At 44.8% G+C, this 21761-nt stretch overlaps 1 protein-coding gene across 2 annotated transcripts in view; it reads left to right on the top strand.

The window, feature by feature from the left end:
• LOC118396960 (serine/threonine-protein kinase DCLK1-like) overlaps positions 1 to 18793 on the top strand; it is a 31070-nt gene extending 12277 nt beyond the window's left edge. Inside the window, exons 4-16 of one of the 2 annotated variants that reach the window (XM_035791345.2) lie at positions 8506 to 8605; positions 8727 to 8843; positions 9006 to 9100; positions 10211 to 10298; positions 10775 to 10953; positions 11311 to 11430; positions 11679 to 11825; positions 13627 to 13760; positions 13863 to 13940; positions 14311 to 14407; positions 14500 to 14580; positions 14666 to 14779; positions 15123 to 18793. In XM_035791345.2, the coding sequence (XP_035647238.1) occupies positions 8506 to 8605; positions 8727 to 8843; positions 9006 to 9100; positions 10211 to 10298; positions 10775 to 10953; positions 11311 to 11430; positions 11679 to 11825; positions 13627 to 13760; positions 13863 to 13940; positions 14311 to 14407; positions 14500 to 14580; positions 14666 to 14779; positions 15123 to 15386 (1614 nt within the window). In that variant the 3' untranslated portion in view covers positions 15387 to 18793. The remainder of the gene's footprint in view (positions 1 to 8505; positions 8606 to 8726; positions 8844 to 9005; positions 9101 to 10210; positions 10299 to 10774; positions 10954 to 11310; positions 11431 to 11678; positions 11826 to 13626; positions 13761 to 13862; positions 13941 to 14310; positions 14408 to 14499; positions 14581 to 14665; positions 14780 to 15122) is intronic. The other variant, XM_035791346.2, reaches the window with a different exon arrangement.
• The last annotated feature ends 2968 nt before the right edge of the window (positions 18794 to 21761 follow it).

Raw genomic sequence — 21761 nt, forward strand, 5'->3', positions numbered from 1 at the left:
GTAGGAGCGACCTGTCAGGTAGGACGCAATCCAAGCGTGGGCCGCGCCGGAGATGCCCAACTCGGAGAGGGTGGAGAGGAGGATCTGATGGTTCACAGTATCGAAGGCAGCCGATAGGTCTAGAAGGATGAGAGCAGAGGAGAGAGAGTTAGCTTTAGCAGTGCGGAGCGCCTCCGTGATACAGAGAAGAGCAGTCTCAGTTGAATGACTAGTCTTGAAACCTGACTGATTTGAATCAAGAAGGTCATTCTGAGAGAGAAGGCGGGAGAGCTGGCCAAGGACGGCACGTTCAAGAGTTTTGGAGAGAAAAGAAAGAAGGGATACTGGTCTGTAGTTGTTGACATCGGAGGGATCGAGTGTAGGTTTTTTCAGAAGGGGTGCAACTCTCGCTCTCTTGAAGACGGAAGGGACGTAGCCAGCGGTCAGGGATGAGTTGATGAGCGAGGTGAGGTAAGGGAGAAGGTCTCCGGAAATGGTCTGGAGAAGAGAGGAGGGGATAGGGTCGAGCGGGCAGGTTGTTGGGCGGCCGGCCGTCACAAGACGCGAGATTTCATCATCAATATCATGCAGATTAAATGCATTCAGGGATTCATCTGTAATGTCTGCGATTCACCCTGTTCATCCGGTTCAGTTTAACTTCACTGTCTCATTAAATAATGATGGTAGAATTAGAAAGTATTGACAAGAGTTCTTCAGTCACACACTTCCGGTTCAATATCATTGTTTCTCCAGTTGATGATTTATGAGGCTAATATGCTCTCTGTGCTACTAAGTGAGACTAATGGATTTCAGGGTAGGGCCATACAGTAAAGTTCTATACAGTGGGTATCAGGGTTGGGTTACAGAGTACAGTTCAATATAGATGGTATCAGGGTTGGACCATACTGTACAGTTCTACACAGTTGGTATCAGGGTTGAACCATACAGTACAGTTCTATACAATAAGTAACAGGTTTGGGCTATACAGTCCAGTTCTGTACAGTGGGTATCAGGGCTATAGAGTACAGTGCAATACAGTGGATATCAGGGTTTGGGCTTTACAGTACAGTTATATACAGTGTGTAACAGGGTTGGGCTGTACAGTACAGTTCTATACAGTGGGTAACAGGGCTGGGCCATAGAGTACAGTTGAATACAATGGGTATCAGGGTTGGGCTATAGAGCACATTTCTATACAGTGGGTATCAGGGTTGGGCTATAGAGTACATTTCTATACAGTGGGTAACAGGGTTGGGCTATAGAGCACATTTCTATACAGTGGGTATCAGGGTTGGGCTATAGAGTACAGTTGAATACAATGGGTATCAGGGTTGGGCTATAGATTACATTTCTATACAGTGGGTATCAGGGTTGGGCTATAGAGTACATTTCTATACAGTGGGTATCAGGGTTGGGCTATAGAGTACATTTCTATACAGTGGGTATCAGGGTTGGGCTATAGAGTACATTTCTATACAGTGCGTATCAGGGTTGGGCTATAGAGTACATTTCTATACAGTGGGTATCAGGGTTGGGCTATAGAGCACATTTCTATACAGTGGGTATCAGGGTTGGGCTATAGAGTACATTTCTATACAGTACGTATCAGGGTTGGGCTATAGAGTACATTTCTATACAGTACGTATCAGGGTTGGGCTATAGAGTACATTTCTATACAGTGGGTAACAGGGTTGGGCTGTAGAGCACATTTCTATACAGTGGGTATCAGGGTTGGGCTATAGAGTACATTTTTATACAGTGGGTAACAGGGTTGGGCTATAGAGCACATTTCTATACAGTGGGTATCAGGGTTGGACCATACAGTACAGTTATATACAGTGGGTATCAGGGTTGGACCATACAGTACAGTTCTATACAGTGGGTATCAGGGTTGGACCATACAGTACAGTTCTGTACAGCGGGTAACAGGGTTGGGCTATAGAGCACATTTCTATACAGAGGGCATCAGGGTTGGGCTATAGAGTACATTTCTATACAGTGGGTATCAGGGTTGGGCTATAGAGTACATTTCTATACAGTGGGTATCAGGGTTGGGCTATAGAGTACATTTCTATACAGTGGGTATCAGGGTTGGGCTATAGAGTACATTTCTATACAGTACGTATCAGGGTTGGGCTATAGAGCACATTTCTATACAGTGGGTATCAGGGTTGGGCTATAGAGTACATTTCTATACAGTGGGTAACAGGGTTGGGCTATAGAGCACATTCCTATACAGTGGGTATCAGGGTTGGGCTATAGAGTACATTTCTATACAGTGGGTAACAGGGTTGGGCTATAGAGCACATTTCTATACAGTGGGTATCAGGGTTGGGCTATAGAGTACATTTCTATACAGTGGGTATCAGGGTTGGGCTATAGAGCACATTTCTATACAGTGGGTATCAGGGTTGGGCTATAGAGTACATTTCTATACAGTGCGTATCAGGGTTGGGCTATAGAGTACATTTCTATACAGTACGTATCAGGGTTGGGCTATAGAGTACATTTCTATACAGTGCGTATCAGGGTTGGGCTATAGAGTACATTTCTATACAGTACGTATCAGGGTTGGGCTATAGAGTACATTTCTATACAGTACGTATCAGGGTTGGACCATACAGTACAGTTCTATACAGTGGGTATCAGGGTTGGACCATACAGTACATTTATATACAGTGGGTATCAGGGTTGGTCCATACAGTACAGTTCTATACAGTGGGTATCAGGGTTGGACCATACAGTACATTTATATACAGTGGGTATCAGGGTTGGACCATACAGTACAGTTCTATACAGTGGGTATCAGGGTTGGACCATACAGTACAGTTATATACAGCGGGTAACAGGGTTGTGCTGTACATTACAGTTATATACGATGGGTATCAGAGTTGTGCTGTACATTACAGTTATATACGATGGGTATCAGAGTTGTGCTGTACATTACAGTTATATACGATGGGTATCAGAGTTGTGCTGTACATTACAGTTATATACGATGGGTATCAGGGTTGGGCTGTACATTACAGTTATATACGATGGGTATCAGAGTTGTGCTGTACATTACAGTTATATACGATGGGTATCAGGGTTGGGCTGTACATTACAGTTATATACGATGGGTATCAGAGTTGTGCTGTACATTACAGTTATATACGATGGGTATCAGAGTTGTGCTGTACATTACAGTTATATACGATGGGTATCAGGGTTGGGCTGTACATTACAGTTATATACAGCGGGTAACAGGGTTGTGCTGTACATTACAGTTATATACGATGGGTATCAGGGTTGGGCTGTACATTACAGTTATATACGATGGGTATCAGAGTTGTGCTGTACATTACAGTTATATACGATGGGTATCAGAGTTGTGCTGTACATTACAGTTATATACGATGGGTATCAGAGTTGTGCTGTACATTACAGTTATATACGATGGGTATCAGGGTTGGGCTGTACATTACAGTTATATACGATGGGTATCAGGTTTGGGCTGTACATTACAGTTATATACGATGGGTATCAGAGTTGGGCTGTACATTACAGTTATATACGATGGGTATCAGGGTTGGGCTGTACATTACAGTTATATACGATGGGTATCAGAGTTGTGCTGTACATTACAGTTATATACGATGGGTATCAGAGTTGTGCTGTACATTACAGTTATATACGATGGGTATCAGGGTTGGGCTGTACATTACAGTTATATACGATGGGTATCAGGGTTGGGCTGTACATTACAGTTATATACGATGGGTATCAGAGTTGTGCTGTACATTACAGTTATATACGATGGGTATCAGAGTTGTGCTGTACATTACAGTTATATACGATGGGTATCAGGGTTGGGCTGTACATTACAGTTATATACGATGGGTATCAGGGTTGGGCTGTACATTACAGTTATATACGATGGGTATCAGAGTTGTGCTGTACATTACAGTTATATACGATGGGTATCAGGGTTGGGCTGTACATTACAGTTATATACGATAGGTATCAGGGTTGTGCTGTACATTACAGTTATATACGATGGGTATCAGAGTTGTGCTGTACATTACAGTTATATACGATGGGTATCAGAGTTGTGCTGTACATTACAGTTATATACGATGGGTATCAGAGTTGTGCTGTACATTACAGTTATATACGATGGGTATCAGGGTTGTGCTGTACATTACAGTTATATACGATGGGTATCAGAGTTGTGCTGTACATTACAGTTATATACGATGGGTATCAGAGTTGTGCTGTACATTACAGTTATATACGATGGGTATCAGGGTTGGGCTGTACATTACAGTTATATACGATGGGTATCAGAGTTGTGCTGTACATTACAGTTATATACGATGGGTATCAGAGTTGTGCTGTACATTACAGTTATATACGATGGGTATCAGAGTTGTGCTGTACATTACAGTTATATACGATGGGTATCAGGGTTGTGCTGTACATTACAGTTATATACGATGGGTATCAGAGTTGTGCTGTACATTACAGTTATATACGATGGGTATCAGGGTTGGGCTGTACATTACAGTTATATACGATGGGTATCAGAGTTGTGCTGTACATTACAGTTATATACGATGGGTATCAGAGTTGGGCTGTACATTACAGTTATATACGATGGGTATCAGAGTTGTGCTGTACATTACAGTTATATACGATGGGTATCAGGGTTGGGCTGTACATTACAGTTATATACGATGGGTATCAGAGTTGTGCTGTACATTACAGTTATATACGATGGGTATCAGGGTTGGGCTGTACATTACAGTTATATAAGATGGGTATCAGAGTTGGGCTGTACATTACAGTTATATACGATGGGTATCAGAGTTGTGCTGTACATTACAGTTATATACGATGGGTATCAGAGTTGTGCTGTACATTACAGTTATATACGATGGGTATCAGAGTTGTGCTGTACATTACAGTTATATACGATGGGTATCAGAGTTGTGCTGTACATTACAGTTATATACGATGGGTATCAGGGTTGGGCTGTACATTACAGTTATATACGATGGGTATCAGGGTTGGGCTGTACATTACAGTTATATACGATGGGTATCAGGGTTGGGCTGTACATTACAGTTATATACGATGGGTATCAGGGTTGGGCTGTACATTACAGTTATATACGATGGGTATCAGGGTTGGGCTGTACATTACAGTTATATACGATGGGTATCAGGGTTGGGCTGTACATCACAGTTCTTTACAGTGAGTAATAAGGTTGTGCTATAGAGTACAGTTCTATACAGTGGATTTCAGGGTTGGGCTACACAGTACAGTTCTATACAGTGGGTATCAGGGTTGGGCTATAGAGTAGAGTTCTATACAGTGGGTATCAGGGTTGGACCATACAGTACAGTTCTATACAGTAGGTATCAGGGTTGGACCACACAATACAGTTATATACAGTGGGTAACAGGGTTAGGCTATAGAGTACAGTTATCTACTGCGGGTTTCAGGGTTGGACCATACAGTACAGTTCTATACTGTGGGTATCAGGTTTGGTTATTGGTGATTGTGCAATCACACACACACACACACACACACACACACACACACACACACACACACACACACACACACACACACACACACACACACACACACACACACACACACACACACACACACACACACACACACACACACACACGCTCCTCACCACTGTGGTAGAGATGTCACTGTTGTCTGAGGCACACACACGCGTGCTCCTCACCACTGTGGTAGAGATGTCACTGTTGCCTGAGGCACACACACGCGTGCTCCTCACCACTGTGGTAGAGATGTCACTGTTGCCTGAGGCACACACACGCGTGCTCCTCACCACTGTGGTAGAGATGTCACTGTTGCCTGAGGCACACACACGCGTGCTCCTCACCACTGTGGTAGAGATGTCACTGTTGCCTGAGGCACACACACGCATGCTCCTCACCACTGTGGTAGAGATGTCACTGTTGCCTGAGGCACACACACACGTGCTCCTCACCACTGTGGTAGAGATGTCACTGTTGCCTGAGGCACACACACGCGTGCTCCTCACCACTGTGGTAGAGATGTCACTGTTGCCTGAGGCACACACACGCGTGCTCCTCACCACTGTGGTAGAGATGTCACTGTTGCCTGAGGCTTATTGTCTGTTGATGTTTGGCTTCAGCAGCTCTCGTCTCCTAAGGTCAGATGATGCTGTTGTGTAATTACTGTTAGAAATGTCTTATTACTGTGCTATTACTGCACAGTAAAGCAACACTTGTCGACAATCTGCTATTTAAAGGCCATTTCCAATTGAGCCGACATCTACAGTGTTTACCGCAAATGCAATATCTGCAAACATGGTGATGTATCCCAGCCTTGCACTAATTTGTGAACATCAGCTGTGAAGTTGACCTGTTGACCTGATCTGTCTGAGGTGAAAATACAACAACTTACAGCTGAGAATCCTGGACTAACGTGAGTACTGTCAGCAGAGTGGTGAATGGAGCTTTGCTTCATGTAGTGTAGTGTTGCTAAGTGTCTGACTCCACAGTAACTGTGTGTTAGGGAGCTGCTACAGAATAGTAATGGAGCGACGTACAGTTGTGCTGACTTCCCGTCTGAAGCCATTCATAATTCATCTCCTCCACTGCGGCTGCAGCCTGTGTCCCAAATGACACCCTATTCCCAATATAGTGCACTTACTTTCCATTTGGGATGCAGTTGTAGTAATATAGCAGCCAGCTGGAACTTCTCAGCACTTCATAAACACCCAGTGTGATTTACATACTGGTTATAAGCTCATTTCAGACATTGATTAGTGTTACTGCAGAGTTACATTGACATTCTGTTACTGATTGCTACTGTAATCATATTCAACCTGACGACTACTTGTACATGTTATTGATATGAATACATTCCCTCTCCCCGCCACACGCATCTCTGATAATGGACATTCCTGCTTGACATACTGTAGCAGTCTGTCTTATGTCGCTCAATAATGAATGAACAGATCTAAGACAGATACTAGCCTCTCTCTGAAACAGTCAGTAGCCTGAAACAGCCTGCCAATAGCCAATTTCTTTAAACATGACATTTAAGTAATTTAGCAGACACTCTTAACTGGGTTTAAGTGACTTGCTTGAGGGCACATCAACTGATTTTTCAGCTAGTCTGCTCCGGGATTCGAACCAGCAACCTTTTGGTTAATGGCCAAACGCTGTTATCCACCCGACAGCCTCTCAGTAGCTTGTTTCTTGTACAGCCTGTCAGTAGCTGGTCTCTGAAAAAGTATGTCTCTGAAACCACCTGTCTCTGGAAGAGCCTGTCTCTGAGTGAGAAGCATTTAATTCCAGTGGTAATGTTGTAGCTATGAGTCAGTATTTTTCTTGTACATGCATCAAGGCTGTTGGCCTATATGACTGTATGGGAGGAGGAAGGAGGAGAAGGTTGGTGAGGGTGAAGACGGGGAGCAGGAAAGGAGGTGGGGAGGGGGGATCATGGAGAGAGGAGAAGGGATATGGGGGAGGGGTGAGGAGGTGGGAGAAGTGGGGAGTGGAGAGAGAGGAGAGGGTGAGGCTGGGAGAGTGATAGCAGGAATGGGGAGAGATAGTGAGGAGAGCGTGTGAAGACTAGTTGTTTGTGGTGTCCTTGTTCCAGTGTCTAGCTGTCTGTCTGTTCCAGGTGACTGACAGTGTCTAGCTGTCTGTCTGTTCCAGGTGACTGACAGTGTCTAGCTGTCTGTCTGTTCCAGGTGACTGACAGTGTCTAGCTGTCTGTCTGTTCCAGGTGACTGACAGTGTCTAGCTGTCTGTCTGTTCCAGGTGACTGACAGTGTCTAGCTGTCTGTCTGTTCCAGGTGACTGACAGTGTCTAGCTGTCTGTTCCAGGTGACTGACAGTGTCTAGCTGTCTGTCTGTTCCAGGTGACTGACAGTGTCTAGCTGTCTGTCTGTTCCAGGTGACTGACAGTGTCTAGCTGTCTGTCTGTTCCAGGTGACTGACAGTGTCTAGCTGTCTGTCTGTTCCAGGTGACTGACAGTGTCTAGCTGTCTGTCTGTTCCAGGTGGCTGTCTGTCTGTTCCAGGTGACTGACAGTGTCTAGCTGTCTGTCTGTTCCAGGTGGCTGTCTGTCTGTTCCAGGTGACTGACAGTGTCTAGCTGTCTGTCTGTTCCAGGTGACTGACAGTGTCTAGCTGTCTGTCTGTTCCAGGTGACTGACAGTGTCTAGCTGTCTGTCTGTTCCAGGTGACTGACAGTGTCTAGCTGTCTGTCTGTTCCAGGTGACTGACAGTGTCTAGCTGTCTGTCTGTTCCAGGTGACTGACAGTGTCTAGCTGTCTGTCTGTTCCAGGTGACTGACAGTGTCTAGCTGTCTGTCTGTTCCAGGTGACTGACAGTGTCTAGCTGTCTGTCTGTTCCAGGTGACTGACAGTGTCTAGCTGTCTGTCTGTTCCAGGTGACTGACAGTGTCTAGCTGTCTGTCTGTTCCAGGTGACTGACAGTGTCTAGCTGTCTGTCTGTTCCAGGTGACATGCCTTCAGGACTTCTTTGGTGACGACGACATCTTTATGGCCTGTGGTCCAGAGAAGTTTCGCTACCAAGATGACTTCCTCTTAGATGAGAGTGGTGAGATAATTATAATAACAGTACCGTAACATTGAAATTAGAATTTCCTTGGAATTAGTGTGTGTGTGTACTGTAGATGTTTATGTGTGTGTGTGTATCTGACAGTGTCCTCTCCCTCCAGAGTGTAGGGTGGTGAAGTCGACGTCATATGGTCGGATCTCCTCTCTGCTAGGACGCTACTCACCCAGAGGAGGAGGCTCACCCAGAGGAGGAGGCTCACGCCGAAGCTCAGGCTCAGGTATGGCCCTGTGAGTGTGTATGTGTTTTTGTGCTTCATGCATAAGTAATTCATCTGCAGAATCAGCAACTTTTTTAGCAATGTATTTGCCCTTCTTATCACCAACCAACTGAGTGAGGAGTGTTTTTCTCTAACCTCTAACCTCTTGTGTCTGTACTGTAGCCAATGGGACGGTAGGCAGTCAGCTGTCGACTCCTCGATCTGGGAAGTCCCCCAGTCCCTCTCCTACCAGTCCTGCCAGCCTCCGACGACACAGGGTAGGACCAAACAATGCTTTACTAATATAATCACAACGCTTTAACATAAGCCTAGATTCAGTCAGATCAAGCGTTAACCGGTGGTAGCGGGCACCCACATAGCTAATGTTTTGGGCGGTGTCGGGGGTATAACTGCATTGGATCTGTCAAATCGGTGAGCTGCTGCTCTTGATCATTGTCACAAAGCCACACCCATCCCACTCCCATTAGAAGTTCAGAACGAGAAAGTGTAGTCTATAGCCTACAATTTGAAAATCATTAAAATCATTATTAAAAAATAATTCGAATTTCTATCAGCCTAATCAAGGTATAGATTACACGTCACATTCCAGTGTTTGAACTTGTAAACAAGGCTGCATGGGATTTCTCTTAATGCGACTCTGTGCAGCCAATGGCAATGTTCGCTTTAGATATAATTCCAGGAGCTTGTGGATTTCACAGCTCTAAAGCAGTTCCACCTCCGACACCTTCAAAACAACGCTATGTGGATGTGGGCTAAAATAGATCTGATTGAACAGAGCCCATAGCCTCCTATAGATAGTCACCTATAGATGTTCCCTATATTTATATTTAGTCCCCTATATTTATTTCATTTTTTAAATTTAACTAGGCAAGTCAGTTAAGAACAAATTCGTATTTACAATGACAGCCTAGGAACAGCGGGTTAACTGCCTTGATCAGGGGCAGAACGACATATTTTTTACTTGTCAGCTCGTAGATTTGATCTCGCAACCTTTCGGTTACTGGCTCAACGCTCTAACCACTTCGGCTACCTGCTGCCCGCTATATATAGTCCCCTATAGATATGCTCCTATATATAGTCCCCTATTGATAGCCCTCTTTATATAGTCCCCCATAGATGGCCCTTATAGATATGCTCCTATATATAGTTCCCTATAGATAGTCCCCTATTGATAGCCCTCTTTATATAGTCCCCTATTAATAGCCCCTATATATATCCCCCTATATATATCCCCTTTTAGATAGTCCCCTATTGATAGTCCCCTGTATATAGTCCCCTATTGATAGTCCCCTATAGATAGTCTATAGATGCCCAAAATGTCAAAATTCATGTGTTCAAAAAGCATTTATGATCTCTCCCTCTCTCAGGGGTCCCAACACATTGGCTCATCCCTATCTCTAGCCTCCACCAAGGTGTGTATCTCCATGGATGAGGGAGACGGAGCAGGAAGTGAAGGTAGTAGAGAGGACGTACTGTATACCGTACTGTATGTTTAAGGGCAGCTTTTCCATTGAGCATGCTCTAGAAGGCATTGGATGGGTCTCAAATTGCAGCCTATTCCCTTTATAGTGAACTGTTTTGACCAGTGCAGAAAAAGTCAGTAAACAAAGTAAGTAAAAGTAGTGCACTGTATAGGGGATAGGGTGCCTATTGTACAGAGACTTAGGCCTAGGTGCAATCCGTCTCATGGAAGTTCAGCACTATAGCGTGACTGACATTTGAAGGCAATGTTCCCACGTTCGAGGAGACTGAATTTACGGTAAACGCTGAATTTGTCGGCTCAATTGGAAATTACTTTTACATTTATATTGGGCTATAGCGCTGATCTTCCACGATACAGATTGAATCTAGCTCTTATTAATCTGGGGACTGTGGAGTGGAGAATGCAGTAGCAGACATGACCGAACACTCCTGCTTGCCTGGTTTGATAGCGGAGCTGAACCTGCTGAGTGATGAATGTCCCTCCGTCCCTCCGTCCATCGCTGAGAGGTACAAGGTGGGGAGGACTTTAGGTGACGGTACCTTTGCTGTTGTCAGAGAGTGTGTGGAGAGATGTACAGGCAAAGAATACGCCCTGAAGATCATCAACAAAGTCAAATGTAGGGGAAAGGTGAGAACTACTTCTGTTTCGGCCCAGTTATACCGAAAAGGAATTGCAGAGCTCTCTTTTTATGGGTGTACCTTAGAAATATGTCACATTCGTTAATAGCCTATCCAGCAGTATCTCAAAGCTAGCTAGGGAGACCCTACCTCTTCCGATCAGTTATCGAGCTCAGCTCATAGTAGCTGACCGATAGTCACTGAATGTTTCCTCATGTCTTCTCCCCCTATTGAAAATGACTGCATGGTCTCCAGTAGTTTGATAGTAGTAGTAGTAATAGTATTATATTATTATTCCCTGCACTACAGTACTATTAAGCTACTATTAACATCTGTAACCTGACCATTCCTTGATGTTATTCCCCAGGAACACATGATCCAGAACGAGGTGTCCATCCTCCGTCGTGTCAAACATCCCAACATTGTCCTGCTGATCGAGGAAATGGACACCGACAGCGAGCTTTACCTGGTCATGGAGCTGGTCAAGGTGAGTTGACAGAACAGTTAGACGAACAGAATAGATTTGGAGACAGGTTTAGAGAGGGAAACAGAGGACAGGGCACAGACAGTCCGGAGCTTAGACCGCTACACCAGACTCGGACAAGCTGGTCAAGATGAGCTGTACCTGGTCAGGTGTTTCATAGATTACACCCTGTTATGGATAGAGTCATGCAGGTCAACACTGTTCATTACAACGCTTCGTGTTGTGAGGTGTAATGTGTGTATGGTCCACAGGGGGGTGACCTATTTGATTCCATCACCTCCTCGAATAAATACACAGAGAGAGATGCAAGTGGGATGATTTATAACCTGGCCAGTGCCATAAAGTACCTGCACAGCCTCAACATCGTACACAGAGACATCAAACCTGAGAACCTGCTGGTGAGTGTGTGTGTACATGATGTTTTTGAGTGTTTGTTTATTTATGTTTATACACTACCGGTCAAACGTTTTAGAACACCTACTCATTCAAGGGCTTTTCTTTATTTTTACACTGTAGAATAATAGTGAAGACATCAAAACTATGAAATAACACATATGGAAATATGGAGTAACCAAAAAAAGTCTTAAACAAATTAAAATATATTTTATATTTGAGATTCTTCAAAGTAGCCACCCTTTGCCTTGATAACAGCTTTGCACACTCTTGGCATTCTCTCAACCAGCTTCACCTGGAATGCTTTTCCAACAGTCTTGAAGGAGTTCCCACATATACTGAGCACTTGGCTGCTTTTCCTTCACTCTGTGGTCTGACTCATCCCAAACCATCTCAATTTGTTTCATTTTGGGGGGATTGTGGAGGCCAGGTCATCTAATGCAGCACTCCATCACTCTCCTTCTTGGTCAAGTAGCCCTTACGCAGCCTGGAGGTGTGTTGGGTCATTGTCCTGTTGAAAAACAAATGATAATCCCACTAAGCCCAAACCAGATGGGATGGCATATCGCTGCAGAATGCTGGTTAAGTGTGCCTTGAATTCAAAATAAATCACAGACAGTGTCACCAGCAAAGCACCCCCACACCATAACATCTCCTCCTCCATGCTTTACGGTGGGAAATACACATGTGGAGATCATCCGTTCACCCACACCGCGTCTCACAAAGACATGAACCAAAAATCTCCAATTTGGACTCCAGACCAAATGACAAATTTCCACCGGTCTAATGTCCATTGCTTGTGTTTCTTGGCCCAAGCAAGTCTCTTCTTCTTAATGTTGTCAGGTTGTAGAAAGTCAGGCACAGGAGAGCAGAGATGAGTGAAACAACACACTTTACTCGACAGCACAAAGTAAACCATTTACAAAGTGCTAAAAGAACGGTTGCCACAAAAACATGGGTGCTAAACAGCACCTGGTACAAACCAGCCGGAACATTCCGACCTGAAAAAATAACAATCACACACAAAGACATGGGGAAACAGAGTGTTAAATACATGACCAGTAATTGGGAAATGAAAACCAGGTGTGTGGAAAAACAAGACAAAACAAATGGAAAATAACAAATGGTTCGGCGATGGCTAGAAGACCAGTGACGCCGACCGCCGAACACCACCCGAACAAGGAGAGGCATCAAAGTTGTGACATTAGTAGTGGTTTCTTTGCAGCAATTCGACCATGAAGGCCTGATTCATACAGTCTCCTCTGAACAGTTACTTGAACTCTGTGAAGCAGAATCGTAACTCTAATGAACTTATACTCTGCAGCAGAGGTAACACTGGGTCTTCCTTTCCTAGGCGGTCCTCATGAGAGCCAGTTTCATCATGTCGCTTGATGGTTTTTGGGACTGCACTTGAAGAAACTTACCAAATAGGGCTATCTTCTGCCAAGAGTGTGCAAAGCTGTCATCAAGGCAAAGGGTGGCTATTTGAAGAATCTCAAATATAAAATATTTGTTTAACACTTTTTTGGTTACTACATGATTCCATATGTGTTATTTCATGGTTTTGATGTCTTCACTATTATTCTACAAAGTAGAACATGGTAAAAATAAAGAAAAACCCTTGAATGAGTAAAACTATATATAGCCGGGATTCAATGCAAGGTGTGGTATAAATGTGGCACACCACTCAATGCACCTTTTAAATGCCTGAAGTTCAGGAAAATCACATTTATGGTAAACTCTACACATGTCGACTCAACCATGAATTACTTTTAAAAGTCTGTAACGATTCACTGTGTGTCCCAGGTGTATGAGCATCAGGATGGTAGCAAGTCTCTGAAGCTGGGAGACTTTGGCTTGGCTAGCCTGGTGGATGGACTCCTCTACCTGGTCTGTGGCACCCCCACCTATGTAGCACCTGAGATCATCGCTGAGACAGGGTACGTCTATGTGTGACAGGTGTGTGACAAGGGTTTGTGTGTTGTCCTCTGACAGCAGTGTGTATTCTCTGACAGGTGTGTGTGTGTGTTGTCCCCTGACAGGTACGGGCTGAAGGTTGATATCTGGGCAGCTGGAGTAATCACATACATTCTGCTGTGTGGCTTCCCTCCCTTCAGTGGGTCTGTAGCTCTCTATGATACCTAGCTAGACAATACCACGATAACCCCTCAGTGGGTCTGTGCTGCTCTATGTCTTATTTGTCATAGGCCGGGATTCAATCCCAGGCACTCTCTAGCTCAATGTACTAGACTACCGACAATAAGCTGTTTAAAGGCATTTTCCCAGACATTTGTGGAGATCACATTCATAGTAAAAGCTTCTCATGTTGGCTGAAGCGTAAATTACCTTTTAAAGTCAGTTTTAGTCTGCTGCGCTATAACGCGCCTCGCATTGAATCCCGGCCATAGTATTTCAGCATACCCAGATAGACGATAACATTATAATGCTGATGATGATAATGACATGAGACTTGCTGTTGTTTTTGTCAAGGAGCAGTGAGGACCAGGAGATTCTGTTGGACCAGATTCTAACGGGACAACTAGACTTCCCTTCACCGTCCTGGGACAACATGTCTGTCACTGCTAAGGTTGGTCTATGGTTTAATCCCTTCACTTAGTGACAAAACATTTTAATTGAAATTTTTTTTTTTAACAAGCTGTTTGATTGGGTTTACTGTAGGAGCTGATCACAGGGATGCTGCAGGTGAAGGTGGAACAGAGATACACAGCTCTGCAGGTTCTGGATCACCCCTGGATCAATGTGAGTAACTAGAACGTAGTACTTAGAACATACATATGGTAGGTGTGTGTGTGTGTTGGTTGACCAGGTTCTGTTTGCGTTCCAGGATGATGGGCGATTAGTGAACGACCAGCAGCTCTCTGTGGCTGGGAACATTAAGAAACACTTCAACACGGGTCCTAAAGCCTGCAGCACCACTGCTGGAGTGTCTGTTATCACAGTAAGGACACACACACCATCACACCACACTGTTATTATCACAGTAAGGATCCCTCTTAGTCATTCTTACTCAAGGCTGTGTAGGTGTTTAGGACTGTTCCGAATGTGTACAGCCCCAAACATTAGGTTCTTCACATGTAACTCTGACATCTAATGCATGTCCTCTTCTACCTCATCCCCCTCTCTCCCTCTTCTCTCTTTCTCTGCCTCTCTCCTCGCTCCTGATTCTCTCTCTCTTTGCCCCTCTCTCCCCCTATCTCTCTCTCTTTGTTTTATTTCTCCCTCTCTCACCCCCTTCTCTCTCCCCCTCTCTTCTCTCCTCCCTCTCCCTCTCTCCCTTTCAGACCACCCCTCTTGATAAGGAGCGGCAGGTTTTCAGACTAAGACACCATCAGGGTGTGAGGTTAAAGCCCCGCCCCCACCTCCAGCCCCATCCCCAACCAACTGGCTTCCCCACTAACGCCAGTCAAAGCTCCACCCACAGATCCAACAACCCTGCCCTTTCTCCCGCTGATTTCACTTCAGAGTCAGAAGATTACTCTCCCAGCCCCTCCCCCACCTCCCCTAGCTCTGCTGACACCGTCCGCTCCCCCACCTCGCCCTTCTAGACTTCGAGACCCCGAAGGAAGAGAGAGGGGAGAAAGGAGAGAAAGGAAAGAGAACGAGGAAGGACAGGGGGCACGTATCCCTGTACTAACACTAGCCCATGTCCCTGTATTCACGACGACAGTCTGTCAAGATGCCTGCCAATTACTTAAACATTGATTTGCCATTCCGGCTACATTGTCAGTTAACCCTAAGATTCACTGGGGTCAGAGCCATTCACAGAAATCAGTTAGGGTGGGGTTAGGGTTAAAGGTTAGAGGTTAGGGTCAAGGTTAAAGGTGTATTCTGGATGGGTTCTGCGCTGGCCCTGAGAGATTACTAAGGCAGAGAATCTGTATCTGCTTATCTTTTCTGAGACACCACACAGACATACAGTAGTTAAGCCTTTTTTCAGGAAACACTGACTCGTCCGCTGAAGTCTCCTGGTGTTGGGAGATGAGTACTGCAGGGCAACCAAGCTGCTAACACATCAACTATGTAAACCTACAGATCAAAATCTTCCATTTAACTTGACGGGACCTCATACGCCCTGAATAGGGCAACTTAAGTATTTCTGTGATTAAACATACATTTTGAAAAATACTAATGATAACAATAATGACTTTGGGTCCTTGAAAAGCACTATACAAATTCAAAAACATTTATTATTCATTTTGAAAATGTTTGCATCCAGTCAGTTATCTATTTCAGTGAAGTGATATAGCATCCCATTCATTACAACTTGTTCAGAAAAACACTTCCAAGTGAAAAGATGTAATCTAAGAGTCTGAACATTCAATAAGACATGCTGTATGACACCTGTCATGTAAAGATATCATGTATTTATACTGAACAAGAAATATAAACGCCACATGTAAAGTGTTGGTCCCATGTTTACATGAGCTGAAATAAAAGATCACAGAAATGCATAAAAAGCTTATTTCTCTAAAATGTTATTGCCAAATTTGTTTACATCCCTGTTAGTGAGCATTTCTCCTTTGGCAATATAATCCATCCACCTGACAGATGTGGCATATCAAGAAGCTGATTAAACAGCGTGATCATTACACAGGTGCACCTTGTGCCGGGGACAATAAAAGGCCACTCCTAAATGTGCAGTTTTGCCACACAACACAATGCTACAGATGGCTCAAGTTGATGGAGCGTGCAATTGGCATGCTGACTGCAGAAATGTCCACCAGAGCTGTTGTCAGATAATTGTATGTTCATTTCTCTACAATAAGATGCCTCCAATGTCCTTTTAGAGAATTTGGCAGTACGTCCAACCGGCCAGCCCAGGACCTCCACATACAGCTTCTTCACCTGCGGGATTGTCTGAGACCATCTGATGAAACCGAGGAGTATTTCTGTCTGTAATAGAGCCCTTTTGTGGGGAAAAACTCATTCTGATTGGCTGGGCCTTGCTCCCCAGTGGGTGGGCCTATGCCCTCCCAGGCCCACACATGGCTGCGTCCCTGCCCAGTCATCTATCTAACTATCTAGCGTGAAGCTATTCTCCAGTTCTTGGTGCTGCTGGAGATATAATATATTACACACTTTACAGAGGACCAGAGAGGGGAGCTGGAAGCTATCCGGGCATTCTGCTATACCATACGGATTGGTTGATGGAATATACACTGCTCAAAAAAATAAAAGGAACACTTAAACAACACAATGTAACTCCAAGTCAATCACACTTCTGTGAAATCAAACTGTCCACTTAGGAAGCAACACTGATCGACAATAAATTTCACATGCTGTTGTGCAAATGGAATAGACAACAGATGGAAATTATAGGCAATTAGCAAGACACCCCCAGTAAAGGAGTGGTTCTGCAGGTGATAACCACAGACCACTTCTCAGTTCCTATGCTTCCTGGCTGATGTTTTGGTCACTTTTGAATGCTGCTTTCACTCTAGTGGTAGCATGAGACGGACATCAATCCGAGCTGTGGCAAGAAGGTTTGCTGTGTCTGTCAGCTTAGTGTCCAGAGCATGGAGGCGCTACCAGGAGACAGGCCAGTACATCAGGAGACGTGGAGGAGGCCGTAGGAGGCCTTCAGCAGTCCACAAATGTGCATGTGTCTGCTCAAACGGTCAGAAACAGACTCCATGAGGGTGGTATGAGGGCCCGACGTCCACAGGTGGGGGTTGTGCTTACAGCCCAACACCGTGCAGGACGTTTGGCATTTGCCAGAGAACACCAAGATTGGCAAATTCGCCACTGGCGCCCTGTGCTCTTCACAGATGAAAGCAGGTTCACACTGAGCACATGTGACAGATGTGACAGTCTGGAGACGCCATGGAGAACGTTCGGCTGCCTGCAAAATCCTCCAGCATGACCGGTTTGGCGGTGGGTCAGTCATGGTGTGGGGTGGCATTTCTTTGGGGTCCGCACAGCCCTCCATGTGCTCGCCAGAGGTAGCCTGACTGCCATTAGGTACCGAGATGAGATCCTCAGACCCCTTGTGAGACCATATGCTGGTGCTGTTGGCCCTGGGTTCCTTCTAATGCAAGAGATTGTGGCTGGAGTGTGTCAGCAGTTCCTGCAAGAGGAAGGCATTGATGCTATGGACTGGCCCGCCCGTTCCCCAGACCTGAATCCAATTGAGCACATCTGGGACATCATGTCTCGCTCCATCCACCAACGCCACGTTGCACCACAGACTGTCCAGGAGTTGGCGGATGCTTTAGTCCAGGTCTGGGAGGAGATCCCTCAGGAGACCATCCACCACCTCATCAGGAGCATGCCCAGGCGTTGTAGGGAGGTCATACAGGCACGTGGAGGCCACACACACTACTGAGCCTCATTTTGGCTTGTTTTAAGGACATTACATCAAAGTTGGATCAGCCTGTAGTGTGGTTTTTCACTTTAATTTTGAGTGTGACTTCAAATCTAGACCTCCATGGGTTGATAAATTTGATTTCCATTGATAATTTTTGCGTGATTTTGTAAATATTTCTTTATTTTCCATATTTACACATCGTTATAACACTGTATATAGACATAATATTACATTTGAAATGTCTTTATTATTTTGGAACTTCTGTGAGTGTAATGTTTACTGTTTAATTCGTTATTTCACTTTTGTTTATTATCTACTTCACTTGCTTTGGCAATGTTAACGTATGTTTCCCATGCCAATAAAGCCTTTAAATTGAATTTAATTGAAATTGAGAAGCACAGTAAGTTGGCAGGTCTAGACAGAGACACAGTGAGTTGACAGGTCTAGACAGAGACACAATGAGTTGACAGGTCTAGAGAGATAAGGAAAGTGAGTTGACAGGTCTAGAGAGATAAGGACAGTGAGTTGACAGGTCTAGAGAGAGAAGGACAGTGAGTTGACAGGTCTAGAGAGAGAAGGACAGTGAGTTGACAGGTCTAGAGAGATAAGGACAGTGAGTTGACAGGTCTAGAGAGAGAAGGACAGTGAGTTGACAGGTCTAGAGAGAGAAGGAAAGTGAGTTGACAGGTCTAGAGAGATAAGGACAGTGAGTTGACAGGTCTAGAGAGATAAGCACAGTGAGTTGACAGGTCTAGAGAGATAAGGAAAGTGACTTGACAGGTCTAGAGAGAGAAGGACAGTGAGTTGACAGGTCTAGAGAGATAAGGACAGTGAGTTGACAGGTCTAGAGAGAGAAGGACAGTGAGTTGACAGGTCTAGAGAGAGAAGGACAGTGAGTTGACAGGTCTAGAGAGAGAAGGAAAGTGAGTTGACAGGTCTAGAGAGATAAGCACAGTGAGTTGACAGGTCTAGAGAGATAAGCACAGTGAGTTGACAGGTCTAGAGAGATAAGGAAAGTGAGTTGACAGGTCTAGAGAGAGAAGGACAGTGAGTTGACAGGTCTAGAGAGATAAGGACAGTGAGTTGACAGGTCTAGAGAGAGAAGGACAGTGAGTTGACAGGTCTAGAGAGATAAGGACAGTGAGTTGACAGGTCTAGAGAGAGAAGGACAGTGAGTTGACAGGTCTAGAGAGATAAGCACAGTGAGTTGACAGGTCTAGAGAGAGAAGGAAAGTGAGTTGACAGGTCTAGAGAGATAAGGACAGTGAGTTGACAGGTGTAGACAGAGACACAGTGAGTTGACAGGTCAAGAGAGAAGGACAGTGAGTTGACAGGTCTAGAGAGATAAGGACTGTGGGTTGACAGGTCTAGAGAGTGAAGGACAGTGAGTTGACAGGTCTAGAGAGATAAGGACAGTGAGTTGACAGGTCTAGAGAGATAAGGACAGTGAGTTGACAGGTCTAGAGAGATAAGGCAGTGAGTTGACAGGTCTAGAGAGATAAGGACAGTGAGTTGACAGGTCTAGAGAGAGAAGGACAGTGAGTTGACAGGTCTAGAGAGATAAGGACAGTGAGTTGACAGGTCTAGAGAGAGAAGGACAGTGAGTTGACAGGTCTAGAGAGATAAGCACAGTGAGTTGACAGGTCTAGAGAGAGAAGGAAAGTGAGTTGACAGGTCTAGAGAGATAAGGACAGTGAGTTGACAGGTGTAGACAGAGACACAGTGAGTTGACAGGTCAAGAGAGAAGGACAGTGAGTTGACAGGTCTAGAGAGATAAGGACTGTGGGTTGACAGGTCTAGAGAGTGAAGGACAGTGAGTTGACAGGTCTAGAGAGATAAGGACAGTGAGTTGACAGGTCTAGAGAGATAAGGACAGTGAGTTGACAGGTCTAGAGAGATAAGGACAGTGAGTTGACAGGTCTAGAGACATAAGGACAGTGAGTTGACAGGTATAGAGAGAGAAGGACAGTGAGTTGACAGGTCTAGACAGAGACACAGTGAGTTGACAGGTCTAGAGAGAGAAGGACAGTGAGTTGACAGGTCTAGAGAGATAAGGACAGTGAGTTGACAGGTATAGAGAGAGAAGGACAGTGAGTTGACAGGTCTAGACAGAGACACAGTGAGTTGACAGGTCTAGAGAGAGAAGGACAGTGAGTTGACAGGTCTAGAGAGATAAGGACAGTGAGTTGACAGGTCTAGAGACATAAGGACAGTGAGTTGACAGGTATAGAGAGAGAAGGACAGTGAGTTGACAGGTCTAGACAGAGACACAGTGAGTTGACAGGTCTTGAGAGATAAGGACAGTGAGTTGACAGGTCTAGACATAGACACAGTGAGTTGACAGGTCTAGACAGAGACACAATGAGTTGACAGGTCTAGAGAGATAAGGACAGTGAGTTGACAGGTCTAGGGAGAGACACAATGAGTCTAGACAGAGACACAGTGAGTCGACAGGTCTAGAGAGATAAGTACAGTGAGTTGACAGGTCTAGAGAGATAAGGACAGTGAGTTGACAGGTCTGGAGAGATAAGGACAGTGAGTTGACAGGTCTAGAGAGATAAGGACAGTGAGTTGACAGGTCTGGAGAGATAAGGACAGTGAGTTGACAGGTCTAGAGAGATAAGAACAGTGAGTTGACAGGTTTAGAGAGATAAGGACAGTGAGTTGACAGGTCTAGAGAGAGAAGAACAGTGAGTTGACAGGTCTAGAGAGATAAGGACAGTGAGTTGACAGGTCTAGAGAGATAAGGACAGTGAGTTGACAGGTCTAGAGAGATAAGGACAGTGAGTTGACAGGTCTAGAGAGATAAGGACAGTGAGTTGACAGGTCTAGAGAGAGAAGAACAGTGAGTTGACAGGTCTAGAGAGATAAGGACAGTGAGTTGACAGGTCTAGAGAGATAAGGACAGTGAGTTGACAGGTCTAGACAGAGAAGAACAGTGAGTTGACAGGTCTAGACAGAGACACAGTGAGTTGACAGGTCTAGACAGAGACACAGTGAGTTGACAGGTCTAGAGAGATAAGCACAGTGAGTTGACAGGTCTAGAGAGATAAGGACAGTGAGTTGACAGGTCTAGAGAGATAAGGACAGTGAGTTGACAGGTCTAGAGAGAGAAGGACAGTGAGTTGACAGGTGTAGACAGAGACACAGTGAGTTGACAGGTCAAGAGAGATAAGGACAGTGAGTTGACAGGTCTAGAGAGATAAGGCCTGTGGGTTGACAGGTCTAGAGAGATAAGAACAGTGAGTTGACAGGTCTAGAGAGTGGACAGTGAGTTGACAGGTCTAGAGCGATAAGGACAGTGAGTTGACAGGTCTAGAGAGATAAGAACAGTGAGTTGACAGGTCTAGAGAGTGGACAGTGAGTTGACATGTCTAGAGAGTGGACAGTGAGTTGACAGGTCTAGAGAGATAAGGACAGTGAGTTGACAGGTCTAGAGAGTGGATAGTGAGTTGACAGGTCTAGAGAGATAAGGACAGTGAGTTGACTGTATCTATCTGCGGAAGACATTTGTTCCCACATTTCTGTTTTGAGAGAAAGAAAATGTACTGATTGAAAGTATGTTACTGTGCAAAATATGTATTGTTACCCGATGATATTTAAGATTTAGTGA

This window comes from Oncorhynchus keta, chromosome 18 (genome assembly GCF_023373465.1).
Source record: "Oncorhynchus keta strain PuntledgeMale-10-30-2019 chromosome 18, Oket_V2, whole genome shotgun sequence".
Lineage (NCBI taxonomy): Eukaryota > Metazoa > Chordata > Actinopteri > Salmoniformes > Salmonidae > Oncorhynchus > Oncorhynchus keta.